The sequence below is a fragment of the Oncorhynchus kisutch genome, linkage group LG3, assembly GCF_002021735.2.
Source record: "Oncorhynchus kisutch isolate 150728-3 linkage group LG3, Okis_V2, whole genome shotgun sequence".
NCBI classification, from domain to species: domain Eukaryota; kingdom Metazoa; phylum Chordata; class Actinopteri; order Salmoniformes; family Salmonidae; genus Oncorhynchus; species Oncorhynchus kisutch.
The window spans coordinates 70,970,272-70,991,104 of NC_034176.2; the positions used below are offsets into that span (position 1 = coordinate 70,970,272).

At 41.7% G+C, this 20,833-nt stretch overlaps 1 protein-coding gene across 2 annotated transcripts in view; it reads left to right on the plus strand.

Moving 5' to 3' along the window:
• LOC109873155 (synaptotagmin-7-like) overlaps window positions 1–20,833 on the plus strand; it is a 116,875-nt gene that overhangs the window by 86,374 nt on the left and 9,668 nt on the right. For both annotated transcript variants that reach the window (XR_004206752.1, XM_031813195.1), the window contains exon 7: window positions 15,772–15,880. Coding sequence is in view for 1 of the 2 variants with exons in the window: in XM_031813195.1 (XP_031669055.1) it covers window positions 15,772–15,880 (109 nt within the window). In the remaining variant the exon portion in view is untranslated. The remainder of the gene's footprint in view (window positions 1–15,771; window positions 15,881–20,833) is intronic.

Consider the following 20,833-nt stretch of genomic DNA (forward strand, 5'->3'; position numbering starts at 1 on the left):
GTTCTAGACGACCAATTATCATAGCTTTTAGCCGTACCCTTATCCTACTCCTCCTCTGTTCCTCTGGTGATGTAGAGGTGAATCCAGGCCCTGCAGTGCCTAGCTCCACTCCTATTCCCCAGGCGCTCTCTTTTGACGACTTCTGTAACCGTAATAGCCTTGGTTTCATGCATGTTAACATTAGAAGCCTCCTCCCTAAGTTTGTTCTATTCACTGCTTTAGCACACTCTGCCAACCCGGATGTTCTAGCTGTGTCTGAATCCTGGCTTAGGAAGACCACCAAAAATTCAGACATTTTAATTCCAAACTACAACATTTTCAGACAAGATAGAACTGCCAAAGGGGGCGGTGTTGCAATCTACTGCAAAGATAGCCTGTAGAGTTCTGTCCTACTATCCAGGTCTGTACCCAAACAATTTGAACTTCTACTTTTAAAAATTCACCTCTCTAAAAACAAGTCTCTCACCGTTGCCGCCTACTATAGACCACCCTCTGCCCCCAGCTGTGCTCTGGACACCATATGTGAACTGATTGCCCCCCATCTATCTTCAGAGCTTGTGCTGCTAGGCGACCTAAACTGGGACATGCTTAACACCCCAGCCATCCTACAATCTAAACTTGATGCCCTCAATCTCACACAAATTATCAATGAACCTACCAGGTACCTCCCCAAAGCCTTAAACACGGGCACCCTCATAGATATCATCCTAACCAACTTCCCCTCTAAATACACCTCTGCTGTCTTCAACCAAGATCTCAGCGATCACTGCCTCATTGCCTGCATCCGTAATGGGTCAGCGGTCAAACGACCTCCACTCATCACTGTAAAACGCTCCCTGAAACACTTCAGCGAGCAGGCCTTTCTAATCGACCTGGCTGGGGTATCCTGGAAGGATATTGATCTCATCCCGTCAGTAGAGGATACCTGGATATTTTTTTAAATGCCTTCCTAACCATCTTAAATAAACATGCCCCATTCAAGAAATTTAGAACCAGGAACAGATATAGCCCTTGGTTCTCCCGAGACCTGACTGCCCTTAACCAACACAAAAACATCCTATGGCGTTCTGCATTAGCATCAAACAGCCCCCGTGATATGCAGCTGTTCAGGGAAGCTAGAAACCATTATACACAGGCAGTTAGAAAAGTCAAGGCTAGCTTTTTCAAGCAGAAATTTGCTTCCTGCAACACTAACTCAAAAAAGTTCTGGGACACTGTAAAGTCCATGGAGAATAAAAACACCTCCTCCCCAGCTGCCCACTGCACTGAAGATAGGAAACACTGTCACCACTGATAAATCCCCCATATTTGAGAATTTCAATAAGCATTTTTCTACGGCTGGCCATGCTTTCCACCTGGCTACTCCTACCCCGTCAACAGCACTGCACCCCCAACAGCAACTCGCCCAAGCCTTCCCAATTTCTCCTTCTCCCAAATCCATTCAGCTGATGTTCTGAAAGAGCTGCAAAATCTGGACCCCTACAAATCAGCCGGGCTAGACAATCTGGACCCTTTCTTTCTAAAATTATCTGCCGAAATTGTTGCCACCCCTATTACTAGCCTGTTCAACCTCTCTTTCGTGTCGTCTGAGATTCCCAAAGATTGGAAAGCAGCTGCGGTCATCCCCCTCTTCAAAGGGGGGGACACTCTTGACCCAAACTGCTACAGACCTATATCTATCCTACCATCTATCCTACTATATCTATCCTACCATGCCAAGTCAACAAACAGACTACCGACCATTTCGAATCTCACCATACCTTCTCTGCTATGCAATCTGGTTTCATGGGTGCACCTCAGCCACGCTCAAGGTCCTAAACGATATCTTAACCGCCATCGATAAGAAACATTACTGTGCAGCCGTATTCATTGATCTGGCCAAGGCTTTCGACTCTGTCAATCACCACATCCTCATCGGCAGACTCGACAGCCTTGGTTTCTCAAATGATTGCCTCGCCTGGTTCACCAACTACTTCTCTGATAGAGTTCAGTGTGTCAAATCGGAGGGTCTGCTGTCCGGACCTCTGGCAGTCTCTATGGGGGTGCCACAGGGTTAAATTCTTGGACCGACTCTCTTCTCTGTATACATCAATGAGGTCACTCTTGCTGCTGGTGAGTCTCTGATCCACCTCTACGCAGACGATACCATTCTGTATACTTCCGGCCCTTCTTTGGACACTGTGTTAACAACCCTCCAGGCAAGCTTCAATTCCATACAACTCTCCTTCCGTGGCCTCCAATTGCTCTTAAATACAAGTAAAACTAAATGCATGCTCTTCAACCGATCGCTACCTGCACCTACCCGCCTGTCCAACATCACTGCTCTGGACGGCTCTGACTTAGAATACGTGGACAACTACAAATACTTAGGTGTCTGGTTAGACTGTAAACTCTCCTTCCAGACCCATATCAAACATCTCCAATCCAAAGTTAAATCTAGAATTGGCTTCCTATTTCGCAGCAAAGCATCCTTCACTCATGCTGCCAAACATACCCTTGTAAAACTGACCATCCTACCAATCCTCGACTTCGGCGATGTCATTTACAAAATAGCCTCCAATACCCTACTCAACAAATTGGATGCAGTCTATCACAGTGCAATCCGTTTTGTCACCAAAGCCCCATATACTACCCACCATTGCGACCTGTACGCTCTCGTTAGCTGGCCCTCGCTTCAAACTCGTCGCCAAACCCACTGGCTCCATGTCATCTACAAGACACTGCTAGGTAAAGTCCCCCCTTATCTCAGCTCGCTGGTCACCATAGCATCTCCCACCTGTAGCACACGCTCCAGCAGGTATATCTCTCTAGTCACCCCCAAAACCAATTCTTTCTTTGGCCTTCCAGTTCTCTGCTGCCAATGACTGGAACGAACTACAAAAATCTCTGAAACTGGAAACACTTATCTCCCTCACTAGCTTTAAGCACCAACTGTCAGAGCAGCTCACAGATTACTGCACCTGTACATAGCCCACCTATAATTTAGCCCAAACAACTACCTCTTTCCCAACTGTATTTAATTTATTTATTTATTTTGCACCTTTGCACCCCATTATTTTTATTTCTACTTTGCACATTCTTCCATTGCAAAACTACCATTCCAGTGTTTTACTTGCTATATTGTATTTACTTTGCCACCATGGCCTTTTTTGCCTTTACCTCCCTTCTCACCTCATTTGCTCACATTGTATATAGACTTGTTTATACTGTATTATTGACTGTATGTTTGTTTTACTCCATGTGTAACTCTGTGTCGTTGTATCTGTCGAACTGCTTTGCTTTATCTTGGCCAGGTCGCAATTGTAAATGAGGACTTGTTCTCAACTTGCCTACCTGGTTAAATAAAGGTAAAATAAAATAAATAAATAAATAAAATATCTAACTCCATTAACTCTATCTAACTCCATCTAACTTCATTAACTCTATCTAACTCCATCTAACTTCATTATCTCTATCTAACTCCATTAACTCTGTCTAACTCCATTAACTCTATCTAACTCCATCTAACTTCATTATCTTTATCTAACTCCACAAACTCTATCTAACTCCATTAACTCTGTCTAACTCCATCTAACTCCATCTAACTCCATTAACTCTATCTAACTCCATCTAACTTCATTAACTCTATCTAACTCCATCTAACTTCATTATCTCTATCTAACTCCATTAACTCTGTCTAACTCCATTAACTCTATCTAACTCCATCTAACTTCATTATCTTTATCTAACTCCACAAACTCTATCTAACTCCATTAACTCTGTCTAACTCCATCTAACTCCATTAACTCTATCTAACTCCATCTAACTTCATTATCTTTATCTAACTCCACAAACTCTATCTAACTCCATTAACTTTGTCTAACTCCATCTAACTCCATTAACTCTATCTAACTCCATCTAACTTCATTATCTCTATCTAACTCCACGAACTTTATCTAACTCCATTAACTCTGTCTAACTCTATTAACTATATCTAACACCATTAACCTTAACTCCATTAACTCCGTCTAACTTCATTAACTCTATCTAACTCCATTAACTATATCTAACTCCATTAACTCTAACTCTGTCTAACTCCATTAACTCTATCTAACTCCATTAACTCTATCTAATGCCATCTAACTCCATTAACTCTGTCTAACTCCATTAACTCTGTCTAACTCCATTAACTCTATCTAACTCTATCTAATGCCATCTAACTCCATTAACTCTGTCTAACTCCATTAACTCCATCTAACTCCATGAACTCTATCTAACTCCATGAACTCTATCTAATTCCATCTAACTCCATGAACTATCTAATTCCATCTAACTCCATGAACTATCTAATTCCATCTAACTCCATCTAATGCCATCTAACTTCATTAACTCCATCTAACTTCATTAACTCTATCTAATGCCATCTAACTTCATTAACTCTATCTAATGCCATCTAACTTCATTAACTCTATCTAATGCCATCTAACTTCATTAACTCCATCTAACTCCATGAACTGTATCTAATGCCATCTAACTTCATTAACTCCATCTAACTCCATTAACTGTATCTAATGCCATCTAACTTCATTAACTCCATCTAACTCCATTAACTGTATCTAATGCCATCTAACTTCATTAATTCCATCTAACTCCATTAACTGTATCTAATGCCATCTAACTTCATTAACTCCATCTAACTCCATTAACTGTATCTAATGCCATCTAACTTCATTAACTCCATCTAACTCCATTAACTGTATCTAATGCCATCTAACTCCATCAACTCTATCTAATGCCATCTAACTCCATCAACTCTATCTAATGCCATCTAACTCCATCAACTCTATCTATTGCCATCTAACTTCATGAACTCTATCTAATGCCATCTAACTTCATGAACTCTATCTAATGCCATCTAACTTCATGAACTCTATCTAATGCCATCTAACTCCATCAACTCTATCTAATGCCATCTAACTCCATCAACTCTATCTAATGCCATCTAATTTCATGAACTATATCTAATGCCATCTAACTTCATTAACTCCATCTAACTCCATTAACTGTATCTAATGCCATCTAACTCCATTAACTGTATCTAATGCCATCTAACTTCATTAACTCCATCTAACTCCATTAACGGTATCTAATGCCATCTAACTTCATTAACTCCATCTAACTCCATTAACTGTATCTAATGCCATCTAACTTCATTAACTCCATCTAACTCCATCAACTGTATCTAATGCCATCTAACTTCATTAACTCCATCTAACTCCATCAACTGTATCTAATGCCATCTAACTTCATTAACTCCATCTAACTCCATTAACGGTATCTAATGCCATCTAACTTCATTAACTCCATCTAACTCCATTAACTGTATCTAATGCCATCTAACTTCATTAACTCCATCTAACTCCATTAACTGTATCTAATGCCATCTAACTCCATCAACTCTATCTAATGCCATCTAATTTCATGAACTATATCTAATGCCATCTAACTTCATTAATTCCATCTAACTCCATTAACTGTATCTAATGCCATCTAACTTCATTAACTCCATCTAACTCCATTAACTGTATCTAATGCCATCTAACTTCATGAACTCTATCTAATGCCATCTAACTTCATTAACTGTATCTAATGCCATCTAACTTCATTAACTGTATCTAACGCCATCTAACTTCATTAACTGTATCTAATGCCATCTAACTCCATTAACTGTATCTAATGCCATCTAACTCCATCAACTCTATCTAATGCCATCTAACTTCATTAACTCTATCTAATGCCATCTAATTTCATTAACTGTATCAAACGCCATCTAACTCCATCAACTCTATCTAATGCCATCTAACTTCATGAACTCTATCTAATGCCATCTAACTTCATTAACTGTATCAAACGCCATCTAACTTCATTAACTGTATCTAATGCCATCTAACTCCATTAACTGTATCTAATGCCATCTAACTCCATTAACTGTATCTAATGCCATCTAACTCCATTAACTGTATCTAATGCCATCTAACTCCATTAACTGTATCTAATGCCATCTAACTCCATCAACTCTATCTAATGCCATCTAACTTCATGAACTCTATCTAATGCCATCTAACTTCATTAACTGTATCAAACGCCATCTAACTTCATTAACTGTATCTAATGCCATCTAACTCCATCAACTCTATCTAATGCCATCTAACTCCATCAACTCTATCTAATGCCATCTAACTCCATCAACTCTATCTAATGCCATCTAACTCCATCAACTCTATCTAATGCCATCTAACTCCATTAACTGTATCTAATGCCATCTAACTCCATCAACTCTATCTAATGCCATCTAACTTCATGAACTCTATCTAATGCCATCTAACTTCATTAACTGTATCTAATGCCATCTAACTTCATTAACTGTATCTAACGCCATCTAACTTCATTAACTCTATCTAACTCCATTGTATTAAAGTAGAGAACACAATGAAATATTTCAGAAAATGTCAGTTTTCCACAGAAGGCTACGCAGTCATTTGTTTATAACTTCTATTTAACTTCCATATAATGGATTTTTTTTTTTTTTAATGTTAGAGGTGAGGGACACTTCATCATTTCCATTTCAAACTTCTTTAATCTACCTTTGTTCAATTATCTTTCCGCACAACACTCTCCTTCCCTCCGGTTGGTTACACTTCAAGAAGTCTCAGTGCATCCTTTGATTTGTTAGTATTGCTGCCCCTTTCATAAAATCAGGAAGCATCTAAAGGCATTTATCTAGTAGATGACATAACATTGTATGCTCCCCTGCAACACAATATACAAAGATATGCACATCAGAATGTGTTTGTTTCACAGTATGTCATCAGGTCCAGGTTCTCTTTAGCACCTTTAGAACAGAGTTAACACTACATACTCGCTTTTCTTGTTTGTGGAGCAGGGAATTACCGCACCAAAATCAACATTGTAGAAAAAATATGAATAACTCCAGCGTACACGATTTTACCTCTGCATATTTATTGTCAACATTTTGGTACACATCCTTTTTCAAGACCTTGGAAAAGGTTGTACACCAAAACGTTGACAGTAAATATGCACAGAGGAATTGTGTGTGCAGGAGTTATTTATGTATTTTCTCTACATCTCTTTCTCAGCTTGTCATGGTGTCCCTGAGAAAGTGAGAAAAAGTCCCCTCTCTGTCCCCTGGGATGGGACCTGCTGCTTGGTCTAATTAATGGGAGGATAGGTTAGGCTCTCTGACCTGGGGTTAAGGTCATATGATCAGTGTTCGGGTGTCAGGATCTGGCTAGGGATTACAGCATCGATCCCCATGGGATGTATTTAATCTAAAGCATTGAGTGTGTATTTGTGTTTCGGTATTTGTCGTTTGATGTCATGTGTGTGACGGTGCATATCATTTGTCATTGCTGTATTAAGACCAGACTAAAATTTGGAATAGTAATACCAACATGTACTGTGTCTCTTGGGGGAGAGTCATTGTTCTATAACAGTCTGAGGTGTTGCGAGGGGATTGGGCAGAGGAGTTAGAACAGGAGAAGGTTATTGTTCTGTCAGAGCCTGTTGTACGAGGGCAGGGTACAGCTGGGGGTGATTCTACAGTTTTCCTATAGACTTTTCCAGTGAATCAGCAGTTTTCTCCATGGCATCTTCACCCCCCTAGGGGCACGGCGGTATTTGGGTATGGAGAGAGGATGAGTAGGCATGACTGAGGTCAAGGGGCCTGATGACAATGTGGCCTACTGTCCCTGTCCCTGCTCCACAGGAGGTTTAGATTGCCTTGGATTCTATTATCTCCTTATGGGAGGTAATGGTTACCCGGCCATATCCCTAGAAATATAATCACGGTACCATACAACCTTCGGTGGGTGTGTACAGTTTGGTAACCATGGTTACTCCAGCCCCAAAAGGATGAATTATATAACCATTGAATTTGTGAGGGAAGGAGAGCAATGGACTAGTCTTTACTTTACAGTAGCTCATATCAATGGACTAGTCTTTACTTTACAGTAGCTCATATCAATGGACTAGTCTTTACTTTACAGTAGCTCATATCAATGGACTAGTCTTTACTTTACAGTAGCTCATATCAACGGTCTAGTCATTACTGTACATTAGCTCATATTTCGCTGGCTTCCCATCAGTACTCAGAGCCCATCAGAGCTCTCCTATGATGTTCATAGCGGTCCACTACACATTACCTCCCTCAATATTAGCCCACTACAGTGGTGTAGTGCTGTTGTTTAGGTGTGTGAGTGCAACAATCTGTTAAAAATTATGTCATAACTTCTCAGTCAAAGTTTGTACCAACAGATATAGCGTATTGAATATTATTATAGAATATGCATGAAATGCATCTTCCAATTGTAACGTCTGCACTATGCCCACACATACTGTCTCAAGAAAATTGTATAGTTTATATGTTTATTCGTCACATGCTTCGTATACAACAGGCGTAGACTAACAGTGAAATGTTTACTTACGGTCCCTACCCAAATATGCAGAGAGATCACCAAGTTAGGTATATGTAATTTCAAAATAGGCCATCATCACTGTCAATCGTTAATAATAATTGTTCACGTTTTACTGGTGAAATGTCCAAACTGCGTGAAAAGGAGTGCGTAGCTGGCTGCAGGGAAGTCAGGCGCAGGAGAGCAGAAATGGGTAGCAAACGGAGCCCTTTATTGAGGCAAACAGAACACGGTACATAGAAACTAAACACAAACGGGTTACAATAACCCGGCGCAAACCAGCCTGGAGTACACATACATTTACATATAACAATTCCACACACAGACATGGGGGGAAACAGAGGGTTATATGCACGGCGAGTAATGAATGCAAACCAGGTTTGTGGGAAAACAAGACAAAACAAATGGAAAATGAAAGGTGGCGATAGCTAGAAGACCGGTGACATCGATCGCCGAACGCCGCCCGAACAAGGAGAGGGACCGACCTCGGCGGAAGTCGTGACACTGCGTCTGCATGCAGATAATTTGATCTCAATCAGTTTCATGGGAATATGCATGTAGAGCTTCTTCTGTTTTGTGAGAGAATTAGAGCAGATGATTTTAACAAACTATTAGGCTTTCTTGTATTTTGTTTCAATCAAAGCATACAGTATAACCTGCTTAGTGGCGCGTGCTGTGACTATTCAACTTCAGCTAACCATCCTAAAATGTCATTAGAAATGAGGAAGTGTTTTTGGTGTAACAGTATGGTTACAGTGGGGCAAAAAAGTATTTAGTCAGCCACCAATTGTGCAAGTTCCCCCACTTAAAAAGATGAGAGAGGCCTGTAATTTTCATCAGAGGTACACTTCAACTATGACAGACAAAATGAGAAATTAAATCCAGAAAATCACATTGTAGGATTTTTTATGAATTTATTTGCAAATTATGGTGGAAAATAAGTATTTGGTCAATAACAAAAGTTTATCTCAATAATTTGTTATTATACCCTTTGTTGGCAATGACAGAGGTCAAACGTTTTCTGTAAGTCTTCACAAGGTTTTCACACACTGTTGCTGGTATTTTGGCCCATTCATCCATGCAGATCTCCTCTAGAGCAGGGATGTTTTGGGGCTGTTGCTGGGCAACACAGACTTTCAACTCCTTCCAAAGATTTTCTATGGGGTTGAGATCTGGAGACTGGCTAGGCCACTTCAGGACCTTGAAATGCTTCTTACGAAGCCACTCCTTCGTTGCCCAGGCGGTGTGTTTGGGATCATTGTCATGCTGAAAGACCCAGCCACGTTTTCACTCAAAATCTCACGATACATGGCCCCATTCATTCTTTCCTTTACACGGATCAGTCGTCTTGGTCCCTTTGCAGAAAAACAGCCCCAAAGCATGATGTTTCCACCCCCATGCTTCACAGTAGGTATGGTGTTCTTTGGATGCAACTCAGCATTCTTTGTCCTCCAAACACGACGAGTTGAGTTTTTACCAAAAAGTTATATTTTGGTTTCATCTGACCATATGACATTCTCCCAATCTTCTTCTGGATCATCCAAATGCTCTCTAGCAAACTTCAGACGGGCCTGGACATGTACTGGCTTAAGCAGGGGGACACGTCTGGCACTGCATGATTTGAGTCCCTGGTGGCGTAGTGTGTTACTGATGGTAGGCTTTGTTACTTTGGTCCCAGCTCTCTGCAGGTCATTCACTAGGTCCCCCCGTGTGGTTCTGGGATTTTTGCTCACCGTTCTTGTGATCATTTTGACCGCACAGGGTGAGATTTTACGTGGAGCCCCAGATCGATAGAGATTATCAGTGGTCTTGTATGTCTTCCATTTCCTAATAATTGCTCGCACAGTTGATTTCTTCAAACCAAGCTGTTTACCTATTGCAGATTCAGTCTTCCCAGCCTGGTGCAGGTCTACAATTTTTTTTATGGTGTCCTTTGACAGCTCTTTGGTCTTGGCCATAGTGGAGTTTGGAGTGTGACTGTTTGTGGTTGTGGACAGGTGTCTTTTATACTGATAACAAGTTCAAACAGGTGCCATTAGTACAGGTAATGAGTGGAGGACTGAGGAGCCTCTTAAAGAAGAAGTTACAGGTCTGTGAGAGCCAGAAATCTTGCTTGTTTGTAGGTGACCAAATACTTATTTTCCAGGGCTGTGTGTATGTGCCTGTCTGTCTGTCTGTCTGTCTGTTGTGTGTGTCTTTGTCTCTTGTATTGGTCTTTAAGTGAATAATGGGGATGGTGTCATGGGGAGGTGGGTAGGGGAGGGTACTGGGAACAGGCGGGCAGGAGGGGTTTTTCTTCTTGTGCTCTCTCTAGCCTTGCAGCGGAGTGTCCCCACCTTTTCCCTTTGGTCTCAGGCTCTGGGCACAGGTAACAATCCATAAGGATATTATCACAGGGCATGGTGAGAAGTAGAGGCCTCGCCTGCCTCCACATGCCCCCGCTAGTGTGTGTGTGCGAGTGTGAGTGTGTGTGTTTGTTTTCCTGGAGGCACTCACCTGCACCTGTCATATGTCCTCCAATCCCGTTGTGTCTTGCTGTTGATGTGGCTGCCTTTTTGCTGCCCTCTGTGACCCCCTGCCAAGCCCCCATGCTGCACGCCTACCCTCCTTTCACTCCCTCCATCCCAGGTGCTTGCTGTCTCTCCAGCCATTGCCGTGCCAACAGAGCAGCCCATATTCTTTAGCTGGTGATCTGGGAAGGGAAGCAGCATGGGTTGGTCCAGGCTCCATCAGCCACCTCTGGCAGCTGCAAGCCACTGCAAGCTGACTGACATGACCCTCACTGTGCCCACACACAACCATGCCACATGTTAGCATCACGTTAGCCCCACGTTAGCCTCATCAGTTAGCCTTAACAGTAACATATGGAAGAAGAGAGAAGATGACCTTACCTACAGTGCCTTGCGAAAGTATTCGGCCCCCTTGAACTTTGCGACCTTTTGCCACATTTCAGGCTTCAAACATAAAGATATAAAACTGTATTTTTTTGTGAAGAATCAACAGCAAGTGGGACACAATCATGAAGTGGAACGACATTTATTGGATATTTCAAACTTTTTTAACAAATCAAAAACTGAAAAGTTGGGCGTGCAAAATTATTCAGCCCCTTTACTTTCAGTGCAGCAAACTCTCTCCAGAAGTTCAGTGAGGATCTCTGAATGATCCAATGTTGACCTAAATGACTAATGATGATAAATACAATCCACCTGTGTGTAATCAAGTCTCCTTATAAATGCACCTGCACTGTGATAGTCTCAGAGGTCCGTTAAAAGCGCAGAGAGCATCATGAAGAACAAGGAACACACCAGGCAGGTCCGAGATACTGTTGTGAAGAAGTTTAAAGCCGGATTTGGATACAAAAAGATTTCCCAAGCATTAAACATCCCAAGGAGCACTGTGCAAGCGATAATATTGAAATGGAAGGAGTATCAGACCACTGCAAATCTACCAAGACCTGGCCGTCCCTCTAAACTTTCAGCTCATACAAGGAGAAGACTGATCAGAGATGCAGCCAAGAGGCCCATGATCACTCTGGATGAACTGCAGAGATCTACAGCTGAGGTGGGAGACTCTGTCCATAGGACAACAATCAGTCGTATATTGCACAAATCTGGCCTTTATGGAAGAGTGGCAAGAAGAAAGCCATTTCTTAAAGATATCCATAAAAAGTGTTGTTTAATGTTTGCCACAAGCCACCTGGGAGACACACCAAACATGTGGAAGAAGGTGCTCTGGTCAGATGAAACCAAAATTGAACTTTTTGGCAACAATGCAAAACGTTATGTTTGGCGTAAAAGCAACACAGCTCATCACCCTGAACACACCATCCCCACTGTCAAACATGGTGGTGGCAGCATCATGGTTTGGGCCTGCTTTTCTTCAGCAGGGACAGGGAAGATGGTTAAAATTGATGGGAAGATGGATGGAGCCAAATACAGGACCATTCTGGAAGAAAACCTGATGGAGTCTGCAAAAGACCTGAGACTGGGACAGAGATTTGTCTTCCAACAAGACAATGATCCAAAACATAAAGCAAAATCTACAATGGAATGGTTCAAAAATAAACATATCCAGGTGTTAGAATGGCCAAGTCAAAGTCCAGACCTGAATCCAATCGAGAATCTGTGGAAAGAACTGAAAACTGCTGTTCACAAATGCTCTCCATCCAACCTCACTGAGCTCGAGCTGTTTTGCAAGGAGGAATGGGAAAAAATGTCAGTCTCTCGATGTGCAAAACTGATAGAGACATACCCCAAGCGACTTACAGCTGAAATCGCAGCAAAAGGTGGCACTACAAAGTATTAACTTAAGGGGGCTGAATAATTTTGCACTCCCAATTTTTCAGTTTTTGATTTGTTAAAAAAGTTTGAAATATCCAATAAATGTCGTTCCACTTCATGATTGTGTCCCACTTGTTGTTGATTCTTCACAAAAAAATACAGTTTTATATCTTTATGTTTGAAGCCTGAAATGTGGCAAAAGGTCGCAAAGTTCAAGGGGGCCGAATACTTTCGCAAGGCACTGTAACTCTATGTAGTTAGAGTGCTTTGTATGGAGTCCCTCCTGTTAGCCTATTCGTAGTCATATGTTTTGATGGAAGGAAGTTGATTGAATCAGACTGAGACAGTCATTCCCTGTGGGTGGGACACGAGTCTCTAGACATCGACAGCAGGCTTTGGGTTAGATCCAACCTTTAATGAATCAGCATACAGGGAGATCATAGACTAAGGAAGGAAAGAGAAATGGAAAAGATAGATTAGGACTGAGGGCGTAAAGAGGAAGGACAGCAGGAGATGTTGGATATGAGAAAATTGTGGTGATTCAGTAAAGATAAGATAAACGGAAGACGAGGCAAGATGTATCAGTTGTTGAGATGTTTGGCACTTTGACCTCTCCCCCTTCCATCATCTTATGTCTCCCCTCATTCAACCCCCTCCCCTGCAGTCTATGGTGTGAATCCTCCTGACAGCTTTCCCCTCCAATCACAGCTATGCCAATCAAGAGATCCCCCTGGAACCAGGCTCATCTACATTACCGGTTTTACATGCACTTACCTGTCTGTCTGTATGTCTGTCAACATTCATTGTATGTGTCTTTCTCTGTCTGATGCCCCACTCCTTACTCTATACGTGCTCCATTATTTGCCTGTGTCCCTGTCTGGGACTGGGTGTCAACCCGTGTCTGTCTCGTCTCTTTGTCTGTCTGATCTGGATAACTCAGCCTTATCCTTGCCAAGTGGATAAACTCTGTTATTTATTTGTTGCTCATTCAACTTCACTGATCACCTACACCTAGGGTTCATTGATCAATTGGTTTGCTCTATAAGGCACTAAATGGATGTTAGACAGGAAGGGGAATGACTAAAGAAATGGGGGTAAATGGTGCACGTAGAGTTGCAAAATTCTGGTAACTTTTCCAGAATTCCAAAGTTTTCCAGATATCCTGGTTAAAGGATACCAGATTTCCTGCTTATTCCCTCTTTATTACAGGAATCTTCCAGCAGGGATTTCTAGAAAACCAGAGAATTTTGGAAAAGTTACAAGAGTTTTGCAACTCTACCTATACCACTTACCCCCATTCCTTTAGTCATTCTCCTTCCTGTCTAACATCCATTTAGTGCCTTATAGCGAAAACAAATGGATCACGGGACAGACAGACATGATATGGGACGTAGTCATCCCTAGATTCTCAGATACAGGCAGCAAAAACTAGCTGAGAGATTGTTTTGTATGTGCATGTTGTTGCTTGCGCTATGTTAAACTGTAGTATAATGGCACAGTGAAACTCTGCATGCCTCTGTTGTACTGTATATACGTAAGTGACATCCAGCCAGCCAGCCAGTGTTCATGGAAGGACACAGTGCACTAGAGTTACAGTCTCTCTCTTGTGTTAGGCAGCCCAACCCAACCACAGATACTGGATTTGCATTTGTGGACTGACCCTTCACACAGAGAGAGCCCGACCAGACAGAGACATGTCTGCGGTTCTACAACAGTGACTGACCCCTCAAACGACCAGGAACACAGGCATCTGTAGCCTCAACCACAAAATTACTGATACTTCAGGAACCACAATTACCATCCTCCCTCCTCCTTGATAACCCATATGGCTAACATGCCCACATGCATCCTCTAACATCCCTCTGGATTGGGATTAACTTCACTCAGCCAAACGATTAGTTCCTTGTATGTATTTGGCGGTTAACATGTTGTGTGTGTGTTATGTTTATACCCTCCCATATCACATCTTATCCCCCCTTTTCTCTTTTTCTCTCGCTCACCTACTTCTTTTTCCTGTCAGCCTTTCTGATGTACTGCCTCCAGCCATCTCCCTCCCTCTCTGACTCGTCCTCTTATTTTGCATGCCCATGTCAAGTCTGTTTCTCGTCTCTATTCTTTAGTCCTTATTGTGCTCTCTTACGAAAAGTTAGTCTTGTTTTTTGTTGTTTCCAGGCCTCTTATCCTCTCTCATCTTCTCTATTTCTCTTACAGCTTCAACTGAACTATGTTGTGGTGTCTGTCTCTGTCTCACGTTCATTTGAGTCAGTAACCTCACTTTGATCATTCTGTTAATCCTCCTAGGCTTAACAAAGACAAATCCCCCCTTTTCTCTGCAGAGATAAATCTTCAAATCTACTTCTTCTTCTGCACTCATCTTTCCCACAGCAACCATTCCTAATCCCACTTCCTCTCCCGCCATTTCTACAGTGCACCTGCACTCTGTTTTTCCTCTTTCTTCCTCTTGTCATTTTCCAGTGTGTAACCTGTAATTAGTGTTGTCTGTCTATGTGTCTTGACTTGTGTCACCTGCTATAGCTCAGCATGTCTTCTGCTCACCAGACTGTTACAACATATTGGCTAGGAACACTTTGTCTCCAACACCCAGTCCTCCCCCTCCCTGTCCTTCCTCTTTTACTCTTTCGTTCATTAATTGTGTCGATTTTTGTGGCTGTTTCGCAAATATCACATTGCTACATGATTGTAGTGACTATGGTTTGGAACTAAGTGTGCATGTATGTGTGTGAAGGTGTGAGTGAGAGTGTAAGTCACTAACATTCCCGTGTTACTCCCAAGTCTGGGGACATTATCAGTCACATTCAGATCTGGACTCTGTATAGTTCAGCCTTGACACAAGACCTTGCAGCCTCACCTGTGGTGGGAAGCCATTTGATGAGCTGCAGGTTGCAGCACAGACCTGAGGCTGGCTTTTTGTGTTCAGAAGCAGGATTCTCCTAGTGCTCCGTTGGCCTCTCTCTCAGTGTCCGTCCTGACTGTGTCTCTGACCCCCCCCCCCCCCCCAGCAGGAGCCTGGGTAAACCTGGGAGCCAGACCCCAGATGAGGCAGGCCGCCTCGGGAACTCCTCTGTCACAGACCTGACCAACTCTGTCACCACCAGCGACATTCACATGGTGAGAAAACCTGCTCCCTTCCCCCCTGTCTGTGTTAATGATTGTTCATCTGTACTCCTCTCTGCATGTCTATGGGTTTGTCCACATCCACCCACTTGTGGCAGCATTTAGATGTCTTAAATGACAAAACATGCTAATTACATGACATTTCCCAACCCAGCTTGACTATCACAAAGGAGAAACTCAGTAGAATATGCTTTATTCAGCAAAAGCTGGTAATTACGCTGCGAACACAGTGCTGTGAGTGCTGGGTGGACAGGGCGCGGGTGGGGGATGGGCCTGTGTTATTATGTGGGTTGCACGTCTGCGTTATGGAGGTCCCGATGATGCTTAATGATGATACTTTCACTTTGAGGGGGAGCCAACAGGGCCTGTCAGTTGGATCAGACCTGCAGTTGGCCACGGTCTCTTTCCATCTCTGGTCTCTCACAATGTGAGTCGAAGACTTTCACTAGGCCTAGTTAATATCTATAACTTTTTTTTATCACTGAGGCACAGTTTCTTTTTTTGGGGGGGGGGTCATTGTGATACTACCTATGCAGGATTTTAGAAGTTTTATATCCGTTTATAAAAGTGAGTTAGTTTGAATAATCCCGGTACCCAGAATCAATTATTGCGTGCGCTGGCCAGCTATTTTTATTTCACCTTTATTTATCCAGGTAGGCCAGTTGAGAACAAGTTCTCATTTACAACTGCGACCTGGCCAAGATAAAGCAAAGCAGTGTGGCAAAAACAACAACACAGTTACACATGGGGTAAACAAACGTACAGTCAATAACACAATAGAAAAGTCTATGTACAGTGTGTGCAAATGTAGTAAGAGGTAATGCAATAAATAGGCTAAAATAATTTAAATGTAGCATTAACACTGGAGTGATAGATGTGCAGATGATGATGTGCAAGTAGAGATACTGGGGTGCAAAAGAGCAAAAAATTATAATAATAAATTTAAAAAATAACAATATGGGGATGAGGTAGTTGGGTGTGCTATTTACAGATGGGCTGTGTACAGGTACAGTGATCGTTAAGCTGCTCTGACAGCTAATGCTTAAAGTTAGAGAGGGAGATATGTCTCCAGCTTCAGTGATTTTTGCAATTCGTTTCAGTCATTGGCAGTAGAGAACTGGAAGGAATTGCGGCCAAAGGAGGTGTTGGCTTTGGGGTTGACCAGTGAAATATACCTGCTGGACCGCGTGCTATGTGTGGGTGTTGCTATGGTGACCAGTGAGCTGAGATAAGGCAGGGCTTTACCTAGCAAAGACTTATAGATGACCTGGAGCCAATGGGTTTGGGGACAAATATGTAGCGAGGGCCAGCAAACGAGAGCATACAGGTCACAGTGGTGGGTAGTATATGGGGCTTTGGTGACAAAACGGATGGCACTGTGATAGACTTCATCCAATTTGCTGAAAAGAGTGTTGGAGGCTATTTTGTAAATGACATCGCCGAAGTCAAGGATCGGTAGGATAGTCCGTTTTACGAGGGTATGTTTGGCAGCATGAGTGAAGGAGGCTTTGTTGCGAAGTAGGAAGCAGATTCTAGATTTAATTTTGGGTTGGAGATGCTTAATGTGAGTCTGGAAGGAGAGTTTACAGTCTAACCAGACACCTAGGTACTGTATTTGTAGTTGTCCACATATTATAAGTCAGAACCGTCCAGAGTGGAGATTCGATTAACCTCTCTGGTACACTCTAGCGTCCCACCTCGACAACAGCCAGTGAAATTGCAGGGCGCCAAATTCAAAACAACAAAAATTCCATAATTACAATTCCTCAAACATACAAGTATTATACACCATTTTAAAGATAAACTTCTTGTAAATCCAACCGCAGTGTCCAATTTCAAAAAGGCTTTACTGCGAAAGCACACCATGTGATTATGTTTGGTCAGCACCTAGTCACAGAAAACCATACAGCCATTTTCCAGCCAAGGAGAGGGCTCACAAGTCAGAAATAGCGATTAAATTAATCACTAACCTTTGATGAGCTTCATCAGATGGCACTCATAGGACTTCATGTTACACAATACATGTATGTTTTGTTCGATAAAGTTCATATTTATATCCAAAAATCTCAGTTTACATTGACGTGTTATGTTCAGAAATATATTGGCTCAAACAAACATCCGGTGAAAGTGCAGAGAGCCACATCAAATGACAGAAATACTCATCATAAACATTGATAAACGATACAAGTGTTAAACATACGAATAAAGATCAACTTCTCCTTAATGCAACCGCTGTGTCAGATTTCAAAAAGGCTTTACTGCGAAAGCACACTTTGCGATTATGTTAGCACCTAGCCACAGAAACCCATACAGCCATTTTCCAGCTAAGGAGAGGGCTCACAAGTCAGAAATATCATTAAAATGAATCACTTACCTTTGATGATCTTCATCTGGTGGCACTCCCAGGTCTCCATGTTAGACACAATGTTTGTTTTGTTCAATAATGTCCCTCTTTATGACCAAAAACCTCCTTTTTGTTCATGCGTTTTGTCCAGTAATCCGAATGCTCAAGGCGCTTGCACTAAGTCCAGACTAAAAGTTTTTAAAAAGTACAATAAAAGTTAGTAGAAACATGCCAAACGATGTTTAAAATAAACCCTCTGGTTGTTTTTGTCATAAATAATAAATAATATTTCAACCGGACCAAAGCTTCGTCAATAGAAAAAGAGAAACAAGAAAGGCGTATTCCCAATCAGGCGCATGGCTGATGTCTGGAAATTTCCACTGGCCACTGATTGAAAGTGCTGTATCTCCCTTATTTTTCAGAGTAAAAGCCTGAAACAATGTCTAAAGACTGGCCACGTGTAGAAGAAGCCATAGAGCTCGTGAACTGGATCCTAAGTCTTTGTATGGTGGATAGGCTTTCAATGGAAAAACAGCCTTTCAATATAATAGTACTTCCTGGTTGGATTTTCCTCGGGTTTTTGCCTGCCATATCAGTTCTGTTATACTCACAGACATTATTTTAACAGTTTTGGAAACTTTAGAGTGTTTTCTATCCAAATATGCATATCCTATCTTCTGGGCCTGAGTAGCAGGCAGTTTAATATTGGCGCGCTTTTCATCCAAAATTCCGAATGCTGCCCCCTACACTAGTGAAGTTAATCGGCATGTCTGATTAATTAGGGGCGGTTTCAAATTTACATAACAATCGGTAATTGGCATTTTTGGATGCCAATTATGGCCGATTACATTGCAATCCACGAGGAGACTGTGTGGCAGGCTGACCACCTGTTACGCAAGTGCAGCAAGGAGCCAAGGTAAGTTGTTAGCTAAAACTTATCTTCTAAAAATCCATATTCACATAATCACTAGTTAACTGCACATGGTTGATGATATTACTAGGCTAACTAGCTTGTTCTGCATTGAATATAATCAATGCGGTGCCTGTTAATTTGTCATCGAATCACAGCCTACTTCAACTTGATGATTTAACAAAAGCGCATTAGCGAAAAAAGCACAATGGTTGCAATAATGTACCTAACCATAAACATCAATGCCTTTCTTAAAATCAATACACAAGTATACATTTTTAAACCTGCATATGTATTTAAAATAAATTAATGTTAGCAGGCAATATTAACTAGGGATATTGTGTCACTTCTCTTGCGTTCAGTGCAAGCTGAGTCGGGGTATATGCAGCAGTTTGGGCCGCCTGTCTTGTTGCAAACTGTTGAAAGGCCATTTATTCCTAACAAAGACCGTATTTAATTTGCCAGAATTTTACGTAATTATGACATAACATTGAAGGTTGTGCAATGTAACAGTAATATTTAGACTTAGGGTTGCCACCTGTTCGATAAAATACGGAACGGTTCCGTATTTCACTGAAAGTGTTTACGGATTTGACCATATTAATGACCAAAGGCTCGTATTTCTGTGTGTTTATTGTATTATAATTAAGTATATGATTTTATATTTGATAGAGCAGTCTGACTGAGAGGTAGTAGGCAGCAGCAGGCTTGTAAGCATTCATTCAAACGGCAGCTCTTAGCAATGCTGTGATGCACAGCGCTGTTTATGACTTCAAGCCTATCAACTCCCGAAATTAGGCTGGCAATACTAAAGTGCCTATAAGAACATCCAATAGTCAAAGGTATATGAAATACAAATTGTATAGAGAGAAATAGTCCTATAATTACAATAATAACTACAACCTAAAACCTCTTAACTGGGAATACTGAAGACTCATGTTAAAAGGAACCACCAGCTTTCATAGGTTCTCATGTTCTGAAGGAACTTAAACGTTAGCTTTTTTACATGGCACATATTGCACTTTTACTTTCTCTCCAACACTGTGTTTTTGCATTATTTAAACCAAATTGAACATGTTTCATTATTTATTTGAGACTAAATTGATTTTATTTAAGTATTATATTTCAAGTTCAAATAAGTGTTCATTGTTCATTCAGTATTGTTGTAATTGTCATTTATTACAAATATTTATACAAATTGGCCGATTAATTGGTATCTGCTTTTTTCGGTCCTCTAATCATCGGTCGACCTCTAGTCCAGAGTAGGGATGCTAGTCGGGCGGGAGGGTGAGGGCAGCAATCGGTTGAAGAGCATGCATTTAGCTTTACTAGCATTTAAAAGCAGTTGGAGGTCACGGAAGGAGTGTTGTATGACATTGAAGCTCATTTGGAGGTTTGTTAACACAGTGTCCAAAGAAGGGCCAGATGTATACAGAATGGTGTCGTCTGCGTAGAGGTGGATCAGAGAATCACCAGCAGCAAGGGTGACATCATTGATATATACAGAGAAAAGAGTCTGCCCGAGAATTGAACCCTGTGGCACCCCCATAGAGACTGCCAGAGGTCCGGACAACAGGCCCTCCGATTTAACACACTGAACTCTATCTGAGAAGTAGTTGGCAAACCAGGCAAGGCAGTCATTTGAGAATCCAAGGCTATTGAGTCTGCTGATAAGAATGCGGGGATTGATAGA